General features: G+C 39.2%; 1 protein-coding gene across 3 annotated transcripts in view; it reads left to right on the top strand.

Moving 5' to 3' along the window:
- usp45 (ubiquitin specific peptidase 45) overlaps positions 1–26,375 on the top strand; it is a 159,295-nt gene that overhangs the window by 63,158 nt on the left and 69,762 nt on the right. For all 3 annotated transcript variants that reach the window (XM_043685574.2, XM_043685585.2, XM_043685569.2), the window contains exons 6-8: positions 8,597–8,745; positions 11,326–11,421; positions 15,569–15,699. In XM_043685574.2, coding sequence (XP_043541509.2) covers positions 8,597–8,745; positions 11,326–11,421; positions 15,569–15,699 — 376 coding nt within the window. The remainder of the gene's footprint in view (positions 1–8,596; positions 8,746–11,325; positions 11,422–15,568; positions 15,700–26,375) is intronic.

Here is a 26,375-nt window from a genome sequence, read left to right as displayed (position 1 = left end):
ATACTCAATTCATCAGAATATTCTTCCGTGCACAATATGCGTAAGCAAATCATTAACCTGGTTCAGAAATTGGAACAACCCTCTTCCCTCTGAAATTGTGCTCATTTAATTTTCTTAATAAAAGTGAATGCAAATAATTGAATGTGAAAGGTAATTAATTAGATTCTAAAACTCCAGCTTTCTCCCAGTGATTTCACTGCTCTTGGTTTGAAAGATCAATTTGCTGCTAAGCAGTGTTTTATGTTAGCTATTAGTGTACAGTCTCTATTCTGTAGCACAGTTGTTTTTTTAATGGTCAGCTCGTTCTCAAATTAATTAACTTAAATTTATAATAAACAGATGTCATGTGTATATCATTTGGCAATTGTGTATTGTGAATTAATTTGTTCCTCTTCTGTTTTAATAAGAGCAAAACTCTGAGGAACGAGTGAAGTCTATGCTACTTGTGTTAAGATTTCATTTAGCTATGAAGTGGAATGTATTTATTGAGTTTGCCCTGCAGATATGGTCCAAAGCGCCAGTGCAATCCATATTTGGTGGCTGAGCAAGAAGAACCAGGTGGTGCTGTAAAGCTTAGGACAGTGATGCATAGCCAAATTCAGACTTGACATTTGCCATTCTGTATTGCTGCAGGGAAGAGAAAAATCTGCTTTTCCATATGTTTCTAGTTTATTTTTTGCCTGCAGTTTTGTCCAGATGGCACTGTGAACATTGTTTACTTTAAGAGGCTGTCCCAGATGTGGGTTTCATCCAGGGGCATTTTACAGTTGTCTGCCTCTTTCTAAGAATGTTTCAGAGTAATGATAACATTTCCTTTCATATTATCTTTTTGACATCTTGCAAATGAATTTTGCAGAGCTTAGTATCGCTTCCCAGGTGGAAGTTTAAAAATGCACAATGCATTGAAACTTTTTGAGATTTTATTCTAATTATCCATCATTTAGCACTTAAATTCTGAAAATACCTAAACTTATTCAGTTTAGATAATTTCTTGAGGATAATTTTTATCTAAGTGGCAAATTTATGCTGGAATGATCACACTCAACCAAATAAACCCTCCCAAATGATATTGTACCAATATGAACAGTTAACCCTCTGGTCATGGTTATTTCCACCGGTATGATACCAGTACTGTGGTGGTGGAAATGTGGGCCTAGTCTGATAATCTACATCCCTTGCATAACTCTAGGCAATAAAAGATACTTGTTTGAGACTTGAAGTCACTTCGCATCTGTGCAATTAATTTTTCAAGTGTGCAGCGAGTGCATTGGTATTGGTGTTAACTTTTCCGTTATTCTAGGTACTGAACACTAATAAAAATTAGATATTGCAATAAAATATGCTGGTTTTATGTGTGCACCCTACTCTTAAATTTCATGAGTAGTTTTGTTAAATGCCTAGGTTTCTCAGTAGATCCATGTCTAATACTAAGGCCAGTAGAGCAAGGCATCACTGAGGTTTAAATGAGTAAAAGATAAAATCATTTAAAGAAAGAAGCAATGTAAAGGCTCATTTTGTGCCTGAAAAAGGAGCAAAGATGAAGATATGTAAAAAGTTGCACTATTTTGCATAATTATTTTGCATAAAAAGACAGAATAGAAATTGATTCTCTAGACTATTCCTATCCAAGTGTGGTCCTATTCTGAGATTTAGAGTGAATTGGGTTCCTGGAGTCTGAAAAATGTAATGTGATCTTATTGAAGCACAGAAGTTTGGAAGGGACTTGACAGAGTTGACACTGAGAGGTTGTTGCGCATGGCTGGGGAATCAAGAACACGGGCCCCACCTCAGGATAAGAAGATAATCATTTAAGGCTGAGATGATGAGAGTTTTTTTTCACCCGAATTATTGTGATTCTTTAAACATCTAAATTCTGGTGGATGCTTCATCATTGAATATACCTATAGCTCTAATAGATTTTTCGTGCCAAAGAATCAAGGGATGTGTGGAGTAGTTTGGAAAGCAAAGAAGGAACAGAAGATCAGCTAGTCATATTGAATGATGGAGTGAATAAACAGTAGGCTATTTCTTAGCTTCAAATGAACCCTGAGGGGAAAAAACATAAAGTGAAATAGCAAGCCTTCATGAAAAACAGCTTTTTGGAAAAATTAGAAGTTTGGGAAAATTGATTTTCGAATTAGATAAAAAAAGGGAGACTTGAGTTGATAGACAAATTGCATAATTAGAAACCCTTTCCTGTACTTCATGCATGTGAGGTATGAAGAAAAATGATGTACATAACTGAAGCATTGATGTCTTCTGAAGATTTGTCTTTGTCTTTGTCTTTTTGTTTTCTCTGCCTCAATGGACAACTCAATGTGCTTCGCTTGTGGCATTTAGTTAATTTCCTGTGAGTACCTGAATGGCTGTCACTGTTGACTGGTACCGAGAAGGTTCTGTTTCAAATAAGACAGGATACCATGAATGATTGAATTTTGGATGAATTATTGGTTTGGGATTTCTTATTCCTGAGTTTTTTCTCTGCCTCAGTGATGTGCTTGCCTTTGAAGAAAGCCAAACCCATTTTTTTTGTTTCATTGCACCAGGTGTAGTAATCTGGGCAAACTACTGCCAAAGTTCAAAGATGATATCAAAACACATAAGTGAAGCCTTCAGGCTGTCTTTGTTGTGCTTTCTCTGACCAGCATAAGAGCACATTCCATAGAATATTTGCTCAAGAAGAATCTTATACAAGTTGACTAGAAAATAATATGTGACAATAAAAGGATATTCTATTCTATTTGAAATATTTGACAAAAAATTGAAAACTTGAGCAATGCCTTTGGAGTGCAGGTTCATAGCTCCTTGAAAGTGGAGTCGCAGGTAGATAGGATAGTGAAGAAGGCGTTTGGTATGCTTTCCTTTATCGGTCAGAGTATTGAGTACAGGAGTTGGGAGGTCATATTGAGGCTGTACAGGACATTTGTCAGGCCACTTTTGGAATATTGCTTGCAATTCTGGTCTTCCTATCGGAAAGATGTTGTGAAACTTGAAAGGGTTCAGAAAAGATTTACAAGGATGTTGCCAGGGTTGAAGGATTTGAGCTATAGGGAGAGGTTGAATAGGCTAAGGCTGTTTTCCCTGGAGCGTCGGAAGCTGAAGGGTGACTTGATAGAGGTTTATAAAATCATGAGGGGTGTGGATCGGATAAATATACAAAGTCTTTTCCCTGGGGTGGGGAGTCCAGAACTAGAGGGCACAGGTTTGGGATGAGAGGGGAAAGATATAAAAGAGACCTCAGGGGCAACTTTCTCACTGAGGGTGGTACATGTATGGAATGAATTGCCAGAGGAAGTGGTCGAGGCTCGTACGATTGCAGCATTTAAAAGGCATCTGGGTGGGTACATGAAAAGGAAGGGTTTGGAGGGATATGGGTCGGGTGCTGGCAGGTGGGACTAGATTGGGTCGAGATATTTGGTCGGCATGGATGAGTTGGACCGAAGGATCTGTTTGCATGCTGTACATCTCTATGATTGTATGACTCTATGTTGTGTAGTGGTCTATGAAAGACCAAGAATATAAATAGATGTCGAAGGATTATGGGAGACCCTTAAAAGTGGGAAAGTAGAACTCCAATCTTTGAGGTATCAAGTGTCTGCTCATCACACTCATTTTGCATTGAATTAGGATATTCATAAATAATTGGTTAGGCTACACATGCAAAAATTAAATTAAATCAGCTTTTTGATTCCCCATAAAATGGACACTATCCAAACTCAGTGATTCAGCAAACACATTGGTATGTGACCCTGATTTTCAACTGGATGAAGAGTTCTTCCACTATGAGACAAATGCTAGAATTTGCCTGTATGAGTAACTACAGGCCGATTAGCTTAACATCTGTTATTTGGAAAATGTTAGAATCTGTTCTAAAGAATGTAACAGCAGAGCATTTAGAAGTACATACTGTGATCAAGTAGAGTCGTTGTATCTTCACGAAGGAATAATCAAACCTGACAAATTTACTAGATTTGTTTGAGGAGGTAATAAGCAAGATAGATAAAGGGGAAACAGGAGAGATAATATATTTGGAATTTTGGAATACGCTTGGTAAGATGCCACACATTAGGTACTTAATAAGCTAAGGGCCCATGGTTTTCGGGAGTTGGGATAAGGGAAGCATTTTCAAATGGCACCTGCAACTAGTGGTATGCCACAGGGATCAGCGTTGGAGCCATGATTATTTACAATGTATATTGGTTTCATGAATGAGGAAAACGAATATCCAAGAGCAAGATTTGTAATGACACAAAAGTAATGGGAAGGCAAATGCTGAGGATGAGACAAATTCTGCGGTGTAGACAGGCAAGAAGCAGGATATGGAGAAGGTGATATTTCGGTTCAACTTCTCCACCTCCTGATGCTGCTTGGGTTGCTGTGTTCTTCCAGCCTGCTGCCTGTCTACTTGGGATTTCAGCATCTGCAGTTTTTGTCTCTAACAAAATCTGTGGAGGCATAGACAGGTTGTGTGAGTGGGCAGAAACCTCGCAGATGGAATATTATGTGGGATGCTTTTGCATAAATGATGGAGGACCTGAATATTATTTAAGTGGAGAAAGACTGCAGCAACGTACAGAACAGAGGGATAAACCACAAAAAGCTAGCATCCAATTTCGCAATGTAATAGCAAAGGCAAATAGAATGTCAGTTTTTATTTCAAAATGAATAGAGTATGATGCCAGTTTTGCAAGAACAGTGCAAGGCAGTAGTTGGACCACATTGTGAATGGTTTTGGGTTCTTTATTGAAAGGAAGATATATTGGCATTTGAGGCACAGAGAAGATTCACAAACTGATGCCAAGTATGGAGGAATTGTCTTATAAGGAGAAGTTAGGTAGTTCTTGGAATATAGAAGACTGAGAAGCGATCTCATTGAAACAATAAAGATTCCTGGGAATTTGACAAGGTAGATGCAGAAAGATTGTTTCCCCTTGGGAGAGTTTAGGACTAGAGTGCATAATCTCAGAATAAGACATTGAACATTTAAGACAGAGATGATTTATTTCTTCTCCGACTGTAGTGATCCTGTGGAATTATTTATTACAGAGGCTTTTGAGGCTGGATCACTAATTATATTCAAAGCTGAGTTAGACAAATTTTTAATTCGTAACGGAACCAAGGGTTATAGTCATAGAAGCACTTGGTGATCATTCAGTTGCAAGAAGAAACTGAACCAGTTTTGTAATTTAGTTTGGTTCTTGTCCTTGGATCCCATCGGTATTTAGTTTTTGATCAGTTCAGCCATTTATGTCCTTGTGAAATAAAATTTATGTAGACTGCACCAAATTCATTACCCAGGCCTCATTACCACCTTAAAATAGTTATCAGTCAGTCATGACCTTCCATTAACAGCAGTGCTCACTGCTGTTGATTCAGCTATGCCCTTTCCAATGACTTGATATTGTTTCTCAGAATTTTTTTCCAATTCTTTGCCCATCACACAGATTAGATTAACTGTCTGGTTATTACTAGTTTAATCCCCTTTCTTCCTCTTTTAAATCTTCTCACAGAATGTTGGCATTGCTGGCTAAGTCAGAATTTTTTTGTTGCCTATCCCTCTGTGCCTTTGACAAGATGGTAATGGTGAGCTGCCTTCTTGAACCACTGCAGTCAATAGGAGTGTGCATATCCCTCTGTCTTGTTGAGATGGGAGATCCAGGATTTTAACTCAATAACAGTGAAGGAACAGCAATATTGTTTCAAGTATGAATATAGTGTGGCTCAGAGAGGAACCTGGGTGTAGTGACACATCATTCTGACTACTGCCCTTGTTCTCGGTGGTGGCAGTCATATGTTTGGAAGGTGCTATTCAAGGAGTCTTGGAGAGTTTTAGCGTAGTAAGCAAAGAAAGTCAGCATGAAGTTCTTGAGGGAAATCTTGATTAACTAACTTGCTGGAGGCAGAAGAGGAGATTTATTAAGGCAATATGTTGATGTGGCATACTAGACTTCTAAAGGGTATGTGATTCAGTGCCACACATTAGATATAAGTAAAGTCAGAGCTCATGGAGTTAAAAATGGTAATAGCAACAGGGGTATGAAATTAGCAGAGTGACAAACATGGATGTTTTTGGGCTGAAGGATAATTTGTAGTGGAATTCTCCGAGAGTTAGTGCTTGGACCTTTGTTTTTCCTGATATATGTGAATGACCTAGAGCTTGGCAAACATGCATATGAAGCCAGACTGGGCTATTTGGCCTCTCAGCTGGGAGGAAGTGAGGACTGCAGATGCTGGCAATCAGAGTTGAGTGTAGTGCTGGGAAAACACAGCCGGTCAGGCAGCATCAAAGGTGCAGGAGAGTCAACGATTTGGGCGTGAGCCCTTCATCAGGAATGAGGCTTGTGGCCCAAGGAGGCTGAGAGATAAATGGGAAGATCGTGGGGCTTGGGGGAAAGGTAGCTGGGATAGCGATATGGAGATGAAGGTGGTAGGTCGGAGAGAAGGGTGAAGCAGATAGGTGGGAAGGAAGATGGACAGGTAGGACCATTCAAGAGGGTGGTGCTGAGTTGGAAAGTTGAGACTGGGCTAAGTTGGGGGAGGGGAAATGGAGAAACTGGTGAAATCCACATTGATCTAGTGTGGTTGGAGGGTCCCAAGGCGAAAGATGAGGCATTCTTCCTCCAGGCATCGGGTGGTTAGGATTTGGTGATGGAGGAGACCCAGGACCTGCATGTCCCAGGCACCACACTAACCAACCTCACCGCCCTGTGGCTGAACATTTTAATCCCCCACCCACTCCACCAAGGACATGCAGGTCTGGGATTTACATATTAATGAACCAAAATGTGCAACCCATTTTAAAAGATGAAAGACTTAACAGCAATCTAGGTTTGTTCAACATGTCATTTCAATTGTGTAACACTGTAATCTTTTGCTATAAATTCTGTGTCTTATGGTCCTGCTCCACAGCTACCTGATGAAGGAGCAGCGCTCCGAAAGGTAGTGCCTCCAAATAAAGCTGTTGGACTATAACCTGGTGGTGTGATTTTTAACTTTGTCCACACCAGTCCAACACCTCCATATCGCGGTAAAAATCAGATAGCTCCGACTAGTTCAGAGAGTTAGTGTGGACCAGTCCAACACTGGCTCCTCCACATCATATTTCCTAATTGGTACTTTTTATCAAGTTAGGATACCTTTCATCTAGGCCTGGTATTTTATCTGCTTCAAGAATGCTAAATTCCTTACTATTTCTCTGTCAGTATGGTTTTCCCATACCATCTATCTCATTTACTTGTACAAAAGACTTTCAAGATAAAGTCTGTACAATGCAATGCAAATAGAAAAGTTTAAGCGAACAATCCAATGGATTTATTTTGTTTCAATAAGGTTCACCATTATTATATTCATTTTTATACATGCCAAAAAGAGTCTTTTTTTGTTAATTCTTTAATAAAATATATCATTATTTCCTACTTTCCAACTTGAGTCATTACATTATGTATCCTTATACTGTGGCTTCCAAAACCTATTAAATCCTTGGATTTTTAACATGGCTTTTATACTTGATTTGCAGTGCTCATTAGTACTTAACAATCTAGTTTCCAACTGTTCTGATTTGTTGGTTACAGTTACTTTGGCATCATAGAAGTTGCGAAATATTGCATTCATCCAGTCAAGTCCATGAATTCCTGTAGGCTAGGATTTAATAATGCCCAACTCCTCCTCGCCCACTCAACTCTTAAGTGATATGGCAAATAGATTAGTTAGGTCTCCATGCTGGTTGCACTTATTGCTGAGAAATTTCAGACATCTGTGTGGTTTTCTAGTCTTAATCAAAGAGTGCTTCCTTTTGCAGCTGGGACCAAAACAACAGATCTTGCGCTGGCGGCAAAAAAACTTTCAGCTGTCATCTGTGATCACAGATGACTGCAACTGTGTTCACAACTGAATACTTAATTCTAATGAGACCATAAGTATTTATACACTATTTAGAATATATGTATGGCTGTACAAAAGTAATCATTCTAATTTGTAATTGAAACATCTAACTCTTGAATGCATTTGTTAAATTTTTAACAAAAGTATCTCAGGAATCTAAACAAATTAAGGTATTTGGGGCTACAGGTAATTAATGACCTGTTTGTCTAAAATATCCCTAAGATCATGCCCAAGCTCCATGTTGTTTATTACTTCACCTACTAGGTAGTTGCAGAGGCTTAGGATGGTCAGCTACTTAATTTGCTTGCATCTGAAGTGAACTGTTTCATTTTCTTGATTTCATTGCTTGAGGAGCTAGAAATATGAAAGTGTCTGTATGGAAATATATCTGTATCTTATTGTTTCTTCTGTCATGAGATTCTGCATTCCAGTTCCAGTTTCAAATGTAAAATATTTCACTTGATAGGCAAATTAATTGCTATATATTCTGAAAATCTTTCTACATGTGGAGAGCAATAAAATATTGCCATACGTAAGTGTGACCATGTTAAGGCAGGGGATTAATGGGGGAAATCCTTATTATTTTGAACAAAAATTCTAGGTATGCTCAATGTTTTTGACGATACAAGTGTGTCACGTCTCCACAAAAAAACCTAATGCAAATATTTACTAATACTGTGGAAAAAATATTGTCTATATTTGAATCTTTTTACAGGTTTGAATTCAAAATTAATGAAGGTTTTGGATGAAAATTCAGATAGCAATGAAACAGAAAGAGGAAAACATATGATCAACAATGTAGCTGTTCCTGTCAAAGGCCTGTGCAATTTAGGAAATACCTGCTTCTTTAATGCTGTTATGCAAGTAAGAAATTGAAACAAAATACTTCCCTTTTCTATATGTTCCTAGTTTGTTCACATTTGTGTTTTGCTTCCATTTCATGCCTCTATAATAGAGTCTGGAACAACATCACTGATCAAGAGGGGAGGAAGTATGAAACAGGGAACTACACACCAGATAGCCTTACATCGATCATTGTGAAAGTTTGAACCTATTATTCGGGAAATTTTAACAATGTAATTAGAAAAGTGTAGCAGAAATAGGACAATTCAACATTATTTTACAAAAGCAAAGTCCTGTTGGATTAATTTATGAGAATGTTTTGAGAACGTAACTTCTTTGGTAAACAAACTAGTACCAATGGATGTAGAATATTTGGATTTCCAAAGGCATTCATTAAGATGCCAGTGAAAGGGTAATGTATAAGATAAGGGGTCATGGTGTTTGGTTTTATAAACGTGTGGTTAGAGGATTGTTTATTGGACAGGAAGCAGAGGATAAATAGGACATTTTCAAGTTGACAGGCTTGACCACGGGGAATATCACAAGGAGCAATGGTGGGCCCTCAGCTATTTACAATCTATATTCATGACTTCAATGAAGAGTCAGAGAATAATGATACAAAGCTGGATAGGAATGCCAGCTGTGAGGAGGACACAATGCAGCAAAGATGTCTGGACCAGCTTATTGAGTGCCAGATGGAGCATAATGTGAGGAAGCGTGAGAATATTCACTTTGATCATAAGAATAGAAAAGGAGAATTTTTTTTTATATACCTTGAAAGTTTGTACTCCTGAAAGGAGCTGAGGAAGTTCTCATACAGATACAGCTAACAATTAAGAACGCGATTTACATGTAAGCATTTATTTGAAGATAGGAGTACAAAAATTATAACTCCTTGCTAGAACTGTATCTGACTTTGGTCAGATCGCACCTAGAATTCTTTTTACTACTTTGATCTCCATAGTTAAAGAAGGATGCACTTGCATTGAAGGACGTACAGCAGACGTTCTCGATTAGTCTTTGGGATGAGGGCGTTGCCCTATTATGAAAGGTTGAGTAACTTAGGTCATTGTTCTCTGGAGTTTAGAAGAATGGGAGATGATCTCATTGGGCCATTCCTGGTTATGAAGCAGCTTGATAGGGTAGACCTTGAGGCGTTATTATCCCTGACAGGTGCATCTGGAATAATCGGATACAGTTTCAGGTTAAGTGAGTGTTCATTTTGGACTAAAATGAAGAGAAATGTCTTCATAGAGTCAAAGAGTCATACTGCACAGAAATGCAGCCTTCGGTACAACTTGTCAAAGATGACCAGATAACCTAAAATGAACTAATCCCATTTTTTTGCTTTTGACCCAAATCCATCAAAACCTTTCCTATTCATGTACCTGTTCAAATGTCTTTTAAATGTTGTAATTGTGCCCATCTCGACCATTTTTCTTTGGTAGCTCATTCCATATATGCACCACCCTCTGTGTAAAACAAGTTGCCCTTAGATCCCTTTTAAATAATTCCCCTCTCACCTTAAACCTATGTCCTCTAGTTTTGGACTACCTTAGGAAAAAGACCTTGTCTATTCATCTTATCTATGCCCCTTATGATTTCATAAATTTCCATAAGGTCACCCCTCAGCCTCTGATACTTCAGGTAAAAAAAAAAGTCCCAGCATATCCAGTATCTCCTTCCAGCTCAAACCCTCCAGTCCCAGCAACATCCTTGTAATTTTTTTCCTGTACCATTGCTAGTTTACAAACATCCTTCCTATAGCATGGCAACCAGAATTGTAAGAAGTATTCTAAAAGTGGCCTCAACAATATCCTGTGTAGCCACAACATGACATCCCAACTCCAATAACTAGTGCTCTGATCTATGAAGGCAAGTGTACCAAACTCCTCCTTCACCACTCTGTGTACCTGTCACCCAGCTGCAAGAAACTATGAACTTGCACTCCTCGGTCCCTCTGTTCAACAGCACTCACCCAGGCCCTAACATTAACTAAGTTCTAACTTGGTTTGCCTTACCAAAATGCAACACCTTGTATTTATCTAAATTAAAATCCATCTGCCACTTCTTGGCCCATTGGCCCATCTAATGAAGATCTTGCTGTACACTTAGAACACAGTGCATCATACCACCAATTTTGGTATTATTCACAAACTTATTAACCATACCTCGTATATTCTCATCAAAATCTCACTCAAAAGATTGAATCTTTGGAGTTCTCTAATTCAGAGGGTTGTGAATATACTAACATTGAATAAGGCTAAAATGGATATAAAAAAAGAAACAAAAAACGCACAGATCACAACATACATTGGAGAAAGTCAAAACTTGTTTCCAAAGGAAGCTTTAAGTTAATGTATCAGGAAATAGAAAATACACTGTCATCTAAATTTATAAGTAATTGAACTATATTATCAGTAACATTTCTTTGAGCTTGATGGTGTCTAAATTAACTCAAATATACAAAAATAAACCTCATAAAACATTGAAAACTTTTTGTACCAGAGTGCAATAATTAAGTTTTTTTTTATTCATCCTGTTGAAATTTTTGGTTATGTAAATTTTGCTTATGGAGTGTTGTTGCCATGTTTTTTTCAGAATATGGCTCAAACCTACATGCTTAGTGATCTTATGCATGAAATGAAAGAGAAAGGGACAAAGCTGAAGATTTGTCCACCCGCTGACTCAAATTTGGTAAGTGATGAACTTGTCATACAGCATATTACTTCAATTCAGTGTGCACAGATGGCTGAAATTGAACTAAGCTCGATCCGTAGATCAGGGGTAAGAATACTGTGAAGCACCTTGTGATCTTTTATTGGCATTGGTGTACATTATGAGTTGACACCAGATTGTTTTTGTTCCAAATGCTGTGTAAAGTCAGGAATAATGTTCTCTATTAGTAGCACCTTCGTTTATGGTATCCTACTTTTTTTTCATTATTAGTTTGTTTGTCTATACAGCAACAAATGATTTTAACTGATTTGTCATTTTAAATTTTGTATTTTTCAAATGCAATTTCTGAAAACAGTAGAGTAATCAAAGGTGAATTATATTTAATTTTTATTAATGCACTCATTGTTAGAATTTGAATATAAGTTCTGAAAAGCTTGTCATTGTTACTGCGTGCTTTTGTTTTGTGTTCAGTATGAAATCACTCAACTATTTAGCTTTCTTAATTGTTCTCCACTTTCTTTTTGTCCCTGCTGTGCAACAACTCGTGCTGACTAATGCATTCCAAGATATGGATTTCAAATCAATCAGTGACCTTCAATCACTGGAATCTGTGCAACAACATTTACATGATGCCAATGAAAAATGCTTTAAAATGCCAGCTGCCTTGGTACAAAAAGCTATCCAGGAGAATAGCTATTCAGGAGAAAAATGAGAAAAATAATCTAATCACAAATAAACGCAATGAAATTCCACGAGATCCTTAGTTATCAACATTTTTCTGCATGACTAGGACTTCATTATCATATGCTATTTATTAGAGTGAGAAAGTTAAGTCATGTTTTCGGAGTCAGGAAACTAGAGACAAGTTCACCAAGTATGACATGGCCAGTAGCATTGCCCAATATTAACCAACAATAGTTTACAAGAGCAAAATCCCAGGAATACTGGAAATATTAAATATTAATAGAAAATGTTGGTAGCATTTAGCAAGTCAGTCAGCGTCTATGATGACGCAAGCAGAGTTTACTTCTTAGGTTGATGATCTGCCGTTGGAACTGGGCAAAGTTAGAAATGTAATAATGGAGGGAGAGAACAAAAGGCAAGGTCTGTGATAGGGTCAACAGGGGTAAAGATTAAATGATGAGTTAGTGGCACAAAACCAAACAAACTGGTAAAAGAACAAGTGAAGAAACAAAGATGTGTCAAGAGGAGATGTGAGTGATGAAATAATGAAAGTTGTTATGTGGAAGCAGGAACAAGAGAAAATGAGACAACAGCTAAAACCTTTTAAAAATGGCAAACTGAATGGGGAGCATAAGGAGCAGAAGTAGGCCTTTTAACTCCTCAATCTGAAAACAAAAAATGCTGGACTGAAGTCAGTCTAGCCCCAGTTGAGAAACTTGATTTCACATCACCCTTGCTCTGTTTGTACATCACTTTTAATCTATGCCTTCTCATTATTGTTTCTTCAATGCACAGGAACAGCTTCTCCCTATCTACTTTGTCCAGCCCGGTCACACATTTGAAAGCCTCTATCACATCTCCTGTCAGCTTTCTTCTCTCAAAGAAGAACAGTCCCCACTTCTCCAATCTATCAACTGATTTTCTAACTCCTGGAATCATTCTTTTAAATCACTGCGCATTCTTTCCAATGCATTTCACATCTTTCCTTCAATGTGGCGTCTAAACTGTACACAGTACTGCAGCTGAAGTGTCTTGTACAGATTCAACATTGCCTTCTTGCTCTTGTACTATATGCCCCTATTAATAAAGGCAAGAAAACTCTTCCTTATTAACTGCTGTCTCCCTCTGCTCCTGTGCATCCTTTAGAATTGTATCCCATATTTTATATTCACTGTTTTTCAAACCCAAGTATATCACCTCATACTTGGCTGCATTGAACTGCATCTGCAACCTACCTACGCACTCCACCAACTTGTCCTTTTGGAACTCCACATTGTTTTCTTCACACTCTCAATTCTTCCAAGTACGGTTTCATATAAAAAGCTTTGAAGTTATCCCTTGCACACCAAGATTCAGATCGTTAATATATTTCAAGAAAAGATAGGGTCCCGACACTGCCCCTTGGGAAATGCATTACAAATCATCCTCCAGCCTGAAAAATATTCGTTGCTTGTTACTCTTGTCCTTTCAGTCAACTAATTTTATGTCCACTCTAGTTCTGCTACTGAAAATGTTTTGTTTTCATCTTGATAATTATTTAGCCAAGTTGTTTGCAGATCAGAATTCTAGAGGGAATTAGGTTACTAGCTGAAAAGGAAGAATGTGAGGATATTATACTGGGTGAATTGCTCTTTTGGAGAGTTGGTGAAGACATGGCAAGATGAATGATAATCACCTGTATGGTAAAAATTCTGTGCTTCTGTAAATTACAATCCAAAGTGTATCTTCATTCATCTTTTCAGCGGTAGACCTGGGTGACATTTTTTAATAGAATCCTTAAAGTGTCGAAGCAGGCCATTGAGCCCACCCTCCAAAGAGCATCCCTCCCAGACCTATTCCATCCCTGTAATCCTGCATTTCCCATAGTTAACCAACCTACCCTGCACATTCCTGAATACTATGGGGCAATTTAGCATGGTCAATCCACCTAATCAGCAATCTTTGGACTGTGGGAGGAAACCAGAGCACCGAGAGGATACCCATACAGACAATGGGAGAACATGCAAACGCCACACAGTCACCTGAGGATAAAATCGAACCCGGGTCCCTGGTGCTGTGAGGCAGTTGTGCTAACCACTAGGCCACCATGTTACCTTCTGAGCCACCGTGCTGCCCTATATATTGATTGGATCTCCTCTTCTTAGAAACATTTTCCTTAATGTAGGAAATGGATTGTTTAGTTCTTTGACTAAACTAGTGAGTTAAAGCCAGCCTGATATTACCAACCTTACAAGAACTTCTAGAGCCTTGGCACGTGTTTTCTCCCCTCGATCAACTTAAGATTCATAGCATCCCTACAATGTGGAAACAGGCCATTTGACTCCACTCATCCACACCTACTCTCCGAAGAGCATCCAATACAGACTCAACCGTCTACCCTATCCCTGGAACCTTGCATTTCCATTGGCTGATCCAGTTAACCTACATATCCCTGGACACTACCGGCAATTTAGCGTGGCCAATCCACCTAATCTGCACAACGTTGAACTGTGGGAGGAAGCCGGAGCACGAGGAGGACAGGCAAACTCCAAACAGACAGACACGTGAGGTTGGAATTGGACCTGGGTCCGTGATGCTGTCAGGCAGAAGTGTTAACCGCTTCCCCACATTCCCCCTAATTAATCCCACCACTTCCTGGAACCATCACATCTCCCACTTTTAAACCAACTTGCAGGACTTCATTATTTGTGTTTGCAATTTGTTAGTTGTTTATCCTTAGAATTGCTCATCAAGCTTGCTAATAAGCTGCTTATAATGGCTAGCTAGTCTGACTATTCTCAGTTCCATGCTCACTAACTTGAATGTAAATTTGAAGTTTAAATTAGTTAATTAAGAGTTGTATTCAATTTATCTTTACTTTCATTTGTTTATCATCCATAACCCCTCAAAGGCAGAAATGCCATGGTGTAGAGATGTTTTAGTGTTGTGTAACAGGGAAAAGCAGCTTGCAATATTTGGCAGTTTTTGATTGTTTTGAAATGTCTTTCACTCTTGTGGAGCATGCTTTTGCATGAAATTTGGGCAGTTCTTCCGTTTAATAGCGTTACAACAAGCTGTACAGCAATAATCTGTATTCTTACATAATATGCTAAGAAAGTGTTTCCCCTGGCTTTGGAATGAGAGGTCACAATCTTGGAATTTCAGACAGCAATTAGGAATTGGTCCTTGACTGAGGTTCTTGGAATCTTCTATCCAGAGAGCTCTGAATGCTTAGTTGTAGAATACTGATGGAACTAAGTGTGAGAACATATTAGACTGATTACATTGAGTGGCAGAATGTTTTCAAAGGGCTGAATGTTTAACTCTTAAAACTTAGGTTCTCTTTGCCCCCCCCCCCCCCCCCACACACACACACTCATGTAACCAAAAAATAGATTTTATGTTACTCATTAAGTGTTTGTAATATACAATGTATGTAAAAATGAAAGTTGTATGAGAATATCGCATGAATGATTCTTCTCCCCTTTTCCTTCATGTACAGGATCCATTGATGATAACACTTCCTAGCCCTGGATTATTGACATCAGCCGTTTATTTATTGCTTCACAGTATGAAAGAAGCAGGAAATGGGCCGTTGGTTCCGAGAGCACTTTTCAGTCAGTTATGTCAGAAGTAAGTCCATTGTTGTAGTCAATATATGTACTTTCTAAAGAACATCATAAGCAAATTAATTACTTTTTAAGTGCAGTCATAATTACTTAAGCAATTGTAGCAGTCAATTTCAGTATTATAAGATTCAACAAAATATTTCAGCTATGTTACAAGTTAATTTATTTTTGATTGAGTTTGAAGAAGTTTTGTTTCTATGACACTGAGGGAAATGGTTTTCAAGCACAGTCATGAAGTAACATATTTTAACTTTTACGCAAGGGCTTAGTTTTAGAAGGATTGCAATTCGAGCTTGATAAACACTGAGCACATTGGATATAACAATAACTGAGGTCTAAAGATAGCCCAATTTTAATGCTAAAGATCTATGCTCCAGAAGTAACCAGATTTATAGTCAATTTGGTCCTTTGCAAACACTATAATAATTTCTGCCTGACAAATCTTTTTTGTCAATTATAATGATGGCTGGTGGAGAGAACCTAAGCAATGCATTCTGACCTTCAAACGCAGGATAGATCCAATCCAGCCAGTTACTAATCATCAAACTACTCTCAGTCATTAGCAAAGTGATGGAATTATTGTCATTAGTACTACTCAGCAACACTTACTCAATTTTAGCCTGCACAGTTTGGATTTAACCATTGCCTTCAGTTGTTTTTTGAATTATATGGAGTTAATCAAATTGGTTGAAGATTGGCATCTGTGACTCTGGGGACCACAGGAGGCAGTCGAGATGGGGAATCGATCTGAGAAAGTATGTTCTGGTTTTGAAGGGAACGCATTGAAGATTTACCAGTTTGATTCGTCTAATGGCAGGACTGATATCTGAAGAGAGACTGGATCAGTTCAGACTATATTCACTGGAGTTCAGAAGAACAAGGTGAAATCTTGTTGAAACTTATAAAATTCTAACCAGACCGGACATAGTAAATGCAGGAAGGATGCACATGATGACTAAGCAGTCCAGAACCAGGGATCACAGTCTAAGACAATGGGTAGGCCATTTAGGACTGAGACAAGAAATTTCTTCACATAGAGAATGGTGAGCCGATGGAATTCTCTACCGTGGAAAGTAGTTAAGGCCAAAACATTGTCTAATTTCAAAAACGAAATAGATCTAGACCTCGGGGCTAAAGAGTCAAAGTGGCACAGGGAGAAAGCAGAAACAGAGTGCTGAATAATGTTGAATAGCTTGAATTGGTAGAAGCTTCAAGCATTAATTGGTTTGTATGTATAAGCCCAGTTTGCATCTTTGCGTACGATTTTTATTTTCATTTATTGCTTTGTGCACAAAGCTGAGAGGGTTTTCTTGCACATGATCGTTACAGTTATAGGGATCAGTGATTGTGGATCATATCACCCACAGTTGACAGCAAGGTTGTCAGAAGTTAACGTCTAGCAGGACTATTCAAAATGGTAAGGTTGGGGGGGGGGGGAATCCTGAAACATCACAATCCAAAACAAGCCCTCAACAGCGATTCAAGCGAAGGATATTAATGTGATGTCAATGGCTGTGATGTGGATGAAGGCTGCAGCAACGGGCAGATCCCCAGTCATCCCCAGTGGTTTCCTTGCCACTGGAACATTCACAGTATCCCCACTCTCAATAATTGGGGAGCCCAACAAATCAGCCCGAACAGTAGCACTGAAGTATTTGCAACAGTCTTCAGCCAGTGGTGCTGTGTGGATAATCCATCTTGTCACTGCAGAGACCCTGGCATCACAGTGCTGGTCTTCAGTCAATTTGATTCACTCGTCATGATATGAAGAAATGGCTGGAGGTATTGGGCACTGCAAAGACCATGTGGTCTCTCATTATTCTGGCAATAGTCCTAAAGGTGTTCCATAGAACTTATCACATCCCTCACCAAGCTGTTCCAGTACTGCTGAACACTGTATCTACCTGACAACACGGAAAACTGTCCAGGTCATGTCCTGTGCACAAAAAGCAGCATAAATCCAGCCAATTATTGTCCCATTAGTTTGCTCTGGGACATCAATAAAGTGATGGAAGGAGTTAACAACAGTTCTATCAAGCAGCACTTGTTTGGCAATAACCTGTTCATTGGCATTCAGTTTAGATTCCATCAGGGCCACTTTCTAACCTAATCCCAGTTTTAATTCAAACATGGGCAACATGAATTCCAAAGGTGAGATTCACTCTCCTTGAAATCAAGGCTGCATTTGACTGAGTGTGCCGTCAAGGAGCCTTAAAGATACTGGAATCAGCAGGAAAACTCTCCACTATTTAGTATCATTTGTGGCATAAAGAAAGTTGGTGCTGTTTTTGGAGGTCAATCATCTCAGCTCCGAGATATCTCTGCAAGAATTGTTCAGGGAATTGTCCTTGGCATAACATCTTCAGCTGCTTTATCAGCGAATCTCTCTCTTCATAAGATCAGAGGTGGGAATGTTCACACATGATGTGAATTGTCTGTTTCAGCCTCAGATATTGGCCAGGGATGGGATGAAGTCAGAGGAAGAAAATGGAGCTTGTAACCAGAACAGAAGACAGTGACCTCCATGCTCCCAATGTTTGAATAACATGGGCAGTGATACAATGAATCATGTTCACAGCTGAACCCAAATAGGTCAACATAAAGGCACACGAGGGACACTGTTAGAAGCAAAGAGGGAGAGAGTGATGCAGTTAGAAGTAATTTGTAGAGTGAATATCTGGATTCAGAATCTCAAAAGGCACAATGGGTCAGTGGTTAGTGCTGCTGCTTCACAGTGCTAGGGACCCTGGTTCAATTCTAGCCTCAGGTTGCTGTCTGTGTGAAGCTTGCATGTTCTCCCTGTGTCAGCATGGGTTTCCTCCCACAACCCAAAGATGTTAGTTAGGTGTATTGATCATGCTAACTTGCCCATAGTATACATGAATGTGTAGGTTAGGTGGATTAGCCATGAGAAGTGCAGGGTTATGGGGAAAGGGTAGGGGGTGAGTGTGGGTGAGCTGCTCTTCAAAGGGTCGGTATGGATTTGTTCGGCTGAATTCTATGAAAAAATGGTTGCACCATGCCAATGTCTTCAGATATTGAAGGATTCCCTGAAAACACAGAAAGACCTAGACTATATTCAGGTTTGGGTTAATAAGTAGCAATTAACATTCACACTAAGGTGGCTTTTTCAGTGTCTGTTAAGAACCTGTCAGGTAGGTTTTTTATCGATGCTTCTGTGTTGTCTGCATTATTATTTTGTGTAAGTTTGTCTAGTTTTCTCTGCAGGTCTAGTTTTTTTCATTTTCTGTGTTTGTTGCTGTCTAATGTCTATGGCTTGTTGTACTGTGTCTGTCCATTCATAATATGTTGTATTAGTAAAGATTTTTGGCGCAAAATGTCCTGGTGGTATTCACAGAGTCTGTTGTGGGCGTCATTAATCATCTCTCTAAGCATTCTGTGACCGTTTTGCTCTGCTACTCTTTTGGCTATTGGGTGTTAAGAGGAGGTTTGTATTTAAGATATTCAGTACCTGTTTCCTTACGCGTTCGTGCAGGAAGTACAGCTGTTTGCGGGTGGTGCGATATCAGTTGTCAGTGGTTTCCCATTTTTGGGCCAGTTTTAGTGTACCCATAGATGATAGTGAGTTTTGAGAGGATTTGTAGCTCAGGTTAGGTTCTGGATGTAGGTTTGCTCACTGAGCTGGAAGGTTTATTTTCAGATGTTTCATCACCATACTAGGTAACATCATTAGTGAGTCTCCAGATGAAGCTTCAGTGGAGGCTCACTGATGATGCTAGTATGGTGACGAAATGTCTGAAAATGAACCTTCCAGCTCAGTGAGCAAACCTACATCCAAAATTAACATTCATGTCACACGAGTGAGGCAGTGACCATCTTCAAGAAGAGGCAATCAACCATCGCCTTTGACATTCAATAGTATTACCAGCACTAAATTCCCCACCTATGCCATGTTTACAATGTTTAAGAAGGTAGCTCACCATCATGTTTTCAATGGCAACCAGAGATGGGCAATTAATGCTGGTCCAGTTAGTGGTGCCCAAACCTCACAAGTGAATAAAACATTTTTTAAAATCTTCATTCAATCTGGAGGTCAGAGTTGTTTTTTTCTGGAGACAAACTGACAATATCAGTTCAGTATTTTGAAAAGAAATGTACGGAAATTATTGCTTTCTTTGGCCTGCAGAAAGGTTCCAAAAACTATTTTCTGATCAACCCATTCAGAGATGCTATTACACCTGCATCTCCTGGCTCAGAGATAGGGATAGTATCACTGTGCCACAGTAATGATTTGGAGATGCTGGTGTTGGACTGGGGTGTACAAAGTTAAAAATCACACAACACCAGGTTATAGTCCAACAGGTTATGTGGATGTACCTACTAGAGAAGGGGCAAAACTTGACCTACTCTTGGGAAATAAGGCAGGGCAGGTGACTGATGTGTCAGTGGGGGAGCACTTTGGGGCCAGCGACCATAATTCTATTCGTTTTAAAATCGTGATGGAAAAGGATAGACCAGATCTAAAAGTTGAAGTTCTAAATTTATTGGGCAAAAGCTTTCAAAAGCTTATTGGAGGCAGATGTTCGCAGGTTAAGGGACGGCTGGAAAATGGGAAGCTTTCAGTGGGCGGCACATTGGCACAGTGGTTAGCACTGCTGCCTCACAGCGCCAGACACCTGGTTCAATTCCCGCCTCAGTCGACTGACTGTGTGGAGTTTGCACATTCTCCCCGTGTCTGCGTGGGTTTCCTCCGGGTGCTCCGGTTTCCTCCCACAGTCCAAAGATGTGCAGGTCAGGTGAATTAGCCATGCTAAATTGCCCATAGTGTTAGGTGAAGGGGTAAATGTAGGGGTATGTGGGTTGTGCTTCGGTGGGTCAGTGTGGACTTGTTGGGCCGAAGGGCCTGTTTCCACACTAAGTAATCTAATCTAAAAATGAGATAACAAGAATCCAGAGAAAGTATATTCCTGTCAGGGTGAAAGGGAAGGCTGGTAGGTATAGGGAATGCTGGATGACTAAAGAAATTGAGGGTTTGGTTAAGAAAAAGAAGGAAGCATATGTCAGGTATAGACAGGATAGATCGAGTGAATCCTTAGAAGAGTGTAAAGAAAGTAAGAGTATAAAGAAAGTAGGAGTATACTTAAGAGGGACATCAGGAGGGCAAAAAGGGGACATGAGATAGTGTTGGTAAATAGAATTAAGGAGAATCCAAAGGGTTTTTACAAATATATTAAGGACAAAAGGGTAACTAGGGAGAGAATAGGGCCCCTCAAAGATCAGCAAGGCGGCCTTTGTGTGGAGCCACAGAAAATGGGGGAGGTACTAAATGAATATTTTGCATCAGTATTTACTGTGGAAAAGGATATGGAAGATATAGACTGTAGGGAAATTGATGGTGACATCTTGTAAAATGTCCAGATTACAGAGGAGGAAGTGCTGGTTGTCTTGAAACGGTTAAAGCTGGATAAATCCCCAGGACCTGATCAGGTGTACCCGAAAACTCTGTGGGAAGCTAGAGAATTGATTGCTGGGCCTCTTGCTGAGATATTTGTATCATCGATAGTCACAGGTGAGGTGCCGGAAGACTGGAGGTTGGCAAACGTGGTGCCACTGTTTAAGAAGGGCGGTAAAGACAAGCCAGGGAACTATAGACCAGTGAGCCGACCTCAGTGGTGGGCAAGTTGTTGGAGGGAATCCTGAGGGACAGGATGTACATGTATTTGGAAAGGCAAGGAATGATTCGGGATAGTCAACATGGCTTTGTGCATGAGAAATCATGTCTCACAAACTTGATTGAGTTTTTTGAAGAAGTAACAAAGAGGATTGATGAGGGCAGAGCAGTAGATGTGATCTATATGCACTTCCGTAAGGCGTTCGACAAGGTTCCCCATAGGAGACTGATTAGCAAGGTTAGATCTCATGGAATAAAGGGAGAACTGGCCATTTGGATACAGAACTGGCTCAAAGGTAGAAGACAGAGGGTGGTGGTGGAGGGTTGTTTTTCAGACTGGAGGCTTGTGACCAGTGGAGTGCACAAGGATCGGTGCTGGGTCCTCTACTTTTTGTCATTTACATAAATGATTTGGATGCGAGCATAAGAGGTACAGTTAGTAAGTTTGCAGATGACAACAAAATTGGAGGTGTAGTGGACAGTGAAGAGGGTTACCCTCAGATTACAACAGGATCTGGACCAGATGGGCCAATGGGCAGAGAGGTGGCAGATGGAGTTTAATTCAGATAAATGTGAGGTGCTGCATTTTGGGAAAGCAAATCTTAGCAGGACTTATCAACTTAATGGTAAGGTCCTAGGGAGTGTTGCTGAACAAAGAGACCTTGGAGTGCAGGTTCATATCTCCTTGAAAGTGGAGTCGCAGGTAGACAGGATAGTGAAGAAGGCGTTTCGTATGCTTTCGTTTATTGGTCAGAGTATTGAGTACAGGAGTTGGGAGGTCACGTTGCGGCTGTACAGGACATTGGTTGGAATATTGCGTGCAATTCTGGTCTCCTTCCTATCGGAGAGATGTTGTGAAACTTGAAAGGGTTCAGAAAAGATTTACAAGGACGTTGCCAGGGTTGCAGGATTTGAGCTATAGGGAGAGGCTGAACAGGCTGGGGCTGTTTTCCCTGGAGCGTCAGAGGATGAGGGGTGACCTTATCGAGGTTTACAAAATTATGAGGGGCATGGATAGGATAAATAGACAAAGTCTTTTCCGTGAGTTGGGGGAGTCCAGAACTAGAGGGCATAGGTTTAGGGTGAGAGGGGCAAGATATAAAAGAGACCTAAGGGGCAACTATTTCACGCAGAGGGTGGTACGTGTATGGAATGAGCTGCCAGAGGATGTGGTGGAAGTTAGTATAATTGCAACATTTAAGAGGCATTTGGATGGGTATATGAATAGGAAGGGTGTGGAGGGATATGGGCCGGGTGCTGGCAAGTGGGACTAGATTGTGTTGGGATATCTGGTCGGTGTGGACAGGTTGGATCGAGGGGTCTGTTTCCATGCTGTACATCTCTATGACTTTAGGTTTAATTGGAAGCACTAGCTTTCATAGTGCTGCTCCTTCTGAGAGACTCATTCTAATAAATAAGAGACTTAACAAACAATAAAGTTATTTGTCGATGTATAATTTCAGTTACATCACACTAAACTTTTGCTATAAATTCTGTATCTTACAATTGTGTACTCCACAACCACCTGATGAAGGAGCGGCACTCCTAAAGCTAGTGCTCCAATTAAACCTGTTGGACTATAATCTGGTGTTGTGTGATTTTTTCCACTGTGTCACAGGATCCCTGAGAAAGAACTTTTACTATAGAGCTCCAGTAAACATTGAGGTTGTGCTGGCATACGAGAGTCAAATATTCTTGAGTGTAAGTCATTGCTTTTTGAGGCACAGCCTCTTTAAGCAGCATCTAGTTCCCCTCCTGTCTAATCCTCTACAAACCTACTTTGTTCTCCACCAAGTTCAGAGTTCATTTGCTCTGTCTTCTCCAAGAGCACTCCATGCCATCTGATAAGATGCAATTTGGCCATCATATCTTTGCCAAACTTGCACTGAGGGCACATTCCTTGACTGTTGAACTGAAATATCTTCCCAAAAGTTTGTAATCAATCCATGTAAGCAAGGTCAACTTCAGTAATTCTCTCTCATCACTACATTGTGTTGATGTGACAATGACAACATAGTGTAGTTGTCACTGGACTAGTAATGCCATGGCCCAGGCTATTATCCTGGGACTCAGTTCAAATCCGATAATGGCAGCTAGTGAAATACTAATCAAATTGAGAAATTGGAATTGAAAATTTGTCTCATTAATGTAATCATGGAACTATCATTGATTTTGTAAAAACCCATGTCCTTTCGGGTCAGAGATTTGCCACTCCCAGGTGAGAATGGGTGGCTTGTTTATTTATTTGGTGCAAATACAGTGAGCTGAACTTTTCTATTTTTGCTATCATTTTACATATTGCCATTTGATACCATACCTCCTGTGCCAGTTTGAATATATAAGGTGGATTTAGACAGTGGATTTGGATCGGCTCAGGCTTGGAGGGCCGAAGGGCCTATTCCTGGGCTGTAAATTTACTTTGCTCTTTTTTCTTTATAAAATTGACTTAGATTCCATGAGTCAATAGCATTTAGTAAATTTGAAAAACGTGAATCAAGTCATGATATTTTGTGACTGCTGTTGCTTAAATTTAATAACAGCATTTATGAAATTTCAAAATGTATGTTCAGATATTTGGTTACTCACATACTCCATTAAATACTTTGGCTCTGTTCCCACATGAAGAACTCCCTGCATATTAGCAGAGTGCTGAGGTGGCATATGGACACAGATTGAACAGAGCTTGCCTGCCCCACAGGACTGCATGCTTCTTGGGGCAGAAAATCTCCACAGTGGCAAGCTGTAGGTATGTTAATTGTTGCATGTTGTTATTCACTGTCTGTGAATCACCTGTAGAGACAACTGGGAAAGTGAAATGTAAAAGGAGCCAACAGTAAGGATTTGAATGCTTCATTCATGAGAAGGTCAGAGAGATTACTTTCTCCTGATGGATTTATTATTTTCAGCACAACTAATTTAGTAAGGATTTCATTATCGGATTGATACCTTTCATGCAAGATTAAATACAACTAAAAGTTTATAAAAAGTCAGTTTACAAAATACAACAACTTTGAATTACAGATAATGTTTAACATTTAAAAACATCCAAAGGCACTTGAAAGAAACAAACTCCAGACAAAAAAATGACAGCGTTCATGCAGAAATGTTAGCGCATTTGATCCATAATGTTATTTCGGCGTCTAAGTCTCTTACATTTCATGTCCTTTTCTTTGTGTTCTCCTTGTATGCTTTTAAACTTTTTTAATGTTTTCTTCAAATGCTAAAACACTTCTGAAATCCTCCAATATGATATGGCTTCAAAAAACTACTTGTATTGATTTGTTCCATGTACTTACAATCCTGAGCTTGTTGAGCAAGTTATATGTAGAAAAACAATTGAGGGGCAAAAATTGTTAGCTGTACATTTCCTATGCTTTGCATTAATATTAGTTTTGAACTCGATTAAAGTACATAGTTCACAAATTGCTGCTGATTAGTGATAGTTTAATATTAGGTGACTGCTTTCAAGCTTTTTTCATCTTTTAGTAATCTCTCAAATGATAGACTATTGATTTTAAAGCCAGAACAGTTTGCAGTATGCAATTTTTAATTAATGTAAGAACAGAAATAGCAGCAAAATTGTGTCAGTCAAAAAAAAATGCAATGGAAATAGTCAGCATTTGTGTGTATTTTGTGTGCGTGTATATTTCCTTCATTAATTAATGTCATTTCTTCCTTCTGTGCAGCAAGGACATCTGCTGCCTGAGGATCTGAGACTGTAGCAGTGAAAGTAACTAGTGTTTGACATCAGCTGAGCAACAGTCCTGAGTGGATGACATCTCAAGCTAATAATCTTCTCTAATTGCCCAGCGGTGTCTTCCACTTGGGACTTTTGCCCTTAGGAGGAAAGCTGCAATTGTGTGCAGTTGTTCCTTCTGATCACATGACTTGCAAGCATGTGACATTCATAACAATAACAGCCTAAATATCGAAATATTTCAACCTAATAATATATTTTCCTTTGCAAATAGTATAAATTGTTTGTTTAAAAATTATGTAATGTAACTTGTATATTCACAGAATTGAGTTAACAACATTCGCAAATGACATCTTTCTGGCTTACCAAAATGAACGAAATCCATGTTACAATATCACTACATAGAAAATATCTGTGTATGTGATGTTATCATTTCATTTTTACCAAATTATCACCATTACAATGCACTTACTAACTTCAAAAAGACCAGCAGTAGTCAAGAAAATCTAACACTCAGCCTTAGTTTTTTTTTCTAAATTATATCAGATTTGTCTTGCAGTTAAAGACCAGTACAAAATACACTCTATTTTTATTCTTGTATTTCTTCTGAAATGTATAAACCATGCAAGGATGGCTAATAGTATATTGCTGAAGAGCATCTTGCCAAAGCTTTTCATCTTGGACAGACACAATGTTAAATTTTAATTGATCTCACTAATTATGTAACAAGAGCACAGTATATTGATTGAACAACATATTAAGCTGTTTCATACTTCTAGCAGTGGTCACATAAATAGTATTTTTGCCTAACAAGATGTTACCATCAGTCCAAAAAGACATTCTACTTGCTACAAATTGAACAAAGTTGTGTAGAATTTCATACGTACTTACAAATAAGGAGTAGGAAGATGCCATTTAGTTGCTTGATTCTGTTCTTTCATTGAATATATTTGTGGTTTATTTGATTTCTCTACACACCCACCTAGCCCCAAGAGCATTTCACCCCCTTGTTTATCAAGAATTTATATGAATATTTGAAGACTACTTCTACAAATAACCTTCTGTGGAAGAGAGTTCCAAAGACACTCAACTGTGTGTGTGTGTGTGTGTGTGTGTGTGGAGAGGGGACTAGAGAGAGATTGGGAATCCTTATCTCTGTCTTAAATGGGCAAACGCTTATTTTAAAACAGGGATCCCAAGGTCTAGATTCTGTCACAAGAAGCATTCTTCCCATTCATGCTGTCGCAAAACCCCTCAGGATCTTATATATTTCATGTTGCCTGTTCCTATTCTGAACTCCAGCAAATATAAGCTGAGACTATGCAATTTTTCCCCTCAAAATGCCCCACCC

The sequence above is a fragment of the Chiloscyllium plagiosum genome, unplaced genomic scaffold, assembly GCF_037043375.1.
Source record: "Chiloscyllium plagiosum isolate Xiang-an unplaced genomic scaffold, Cpla_swu_hap1 HiC_scaffold_3, whole genome shotgun sequence".
Classification (NCBI taxonomy): Eukaryota; Metazoa; Chordata; class Chondrichthyes; order Orectolobiformes; family Hemiscylliidae; genus Chiloscyllium; species Chiloscyllium plagiosum.
Note: the sequence above shows the minus strand (reverse complement) of the source record. Positions and strands in the feature narration are given on the sequence as shown.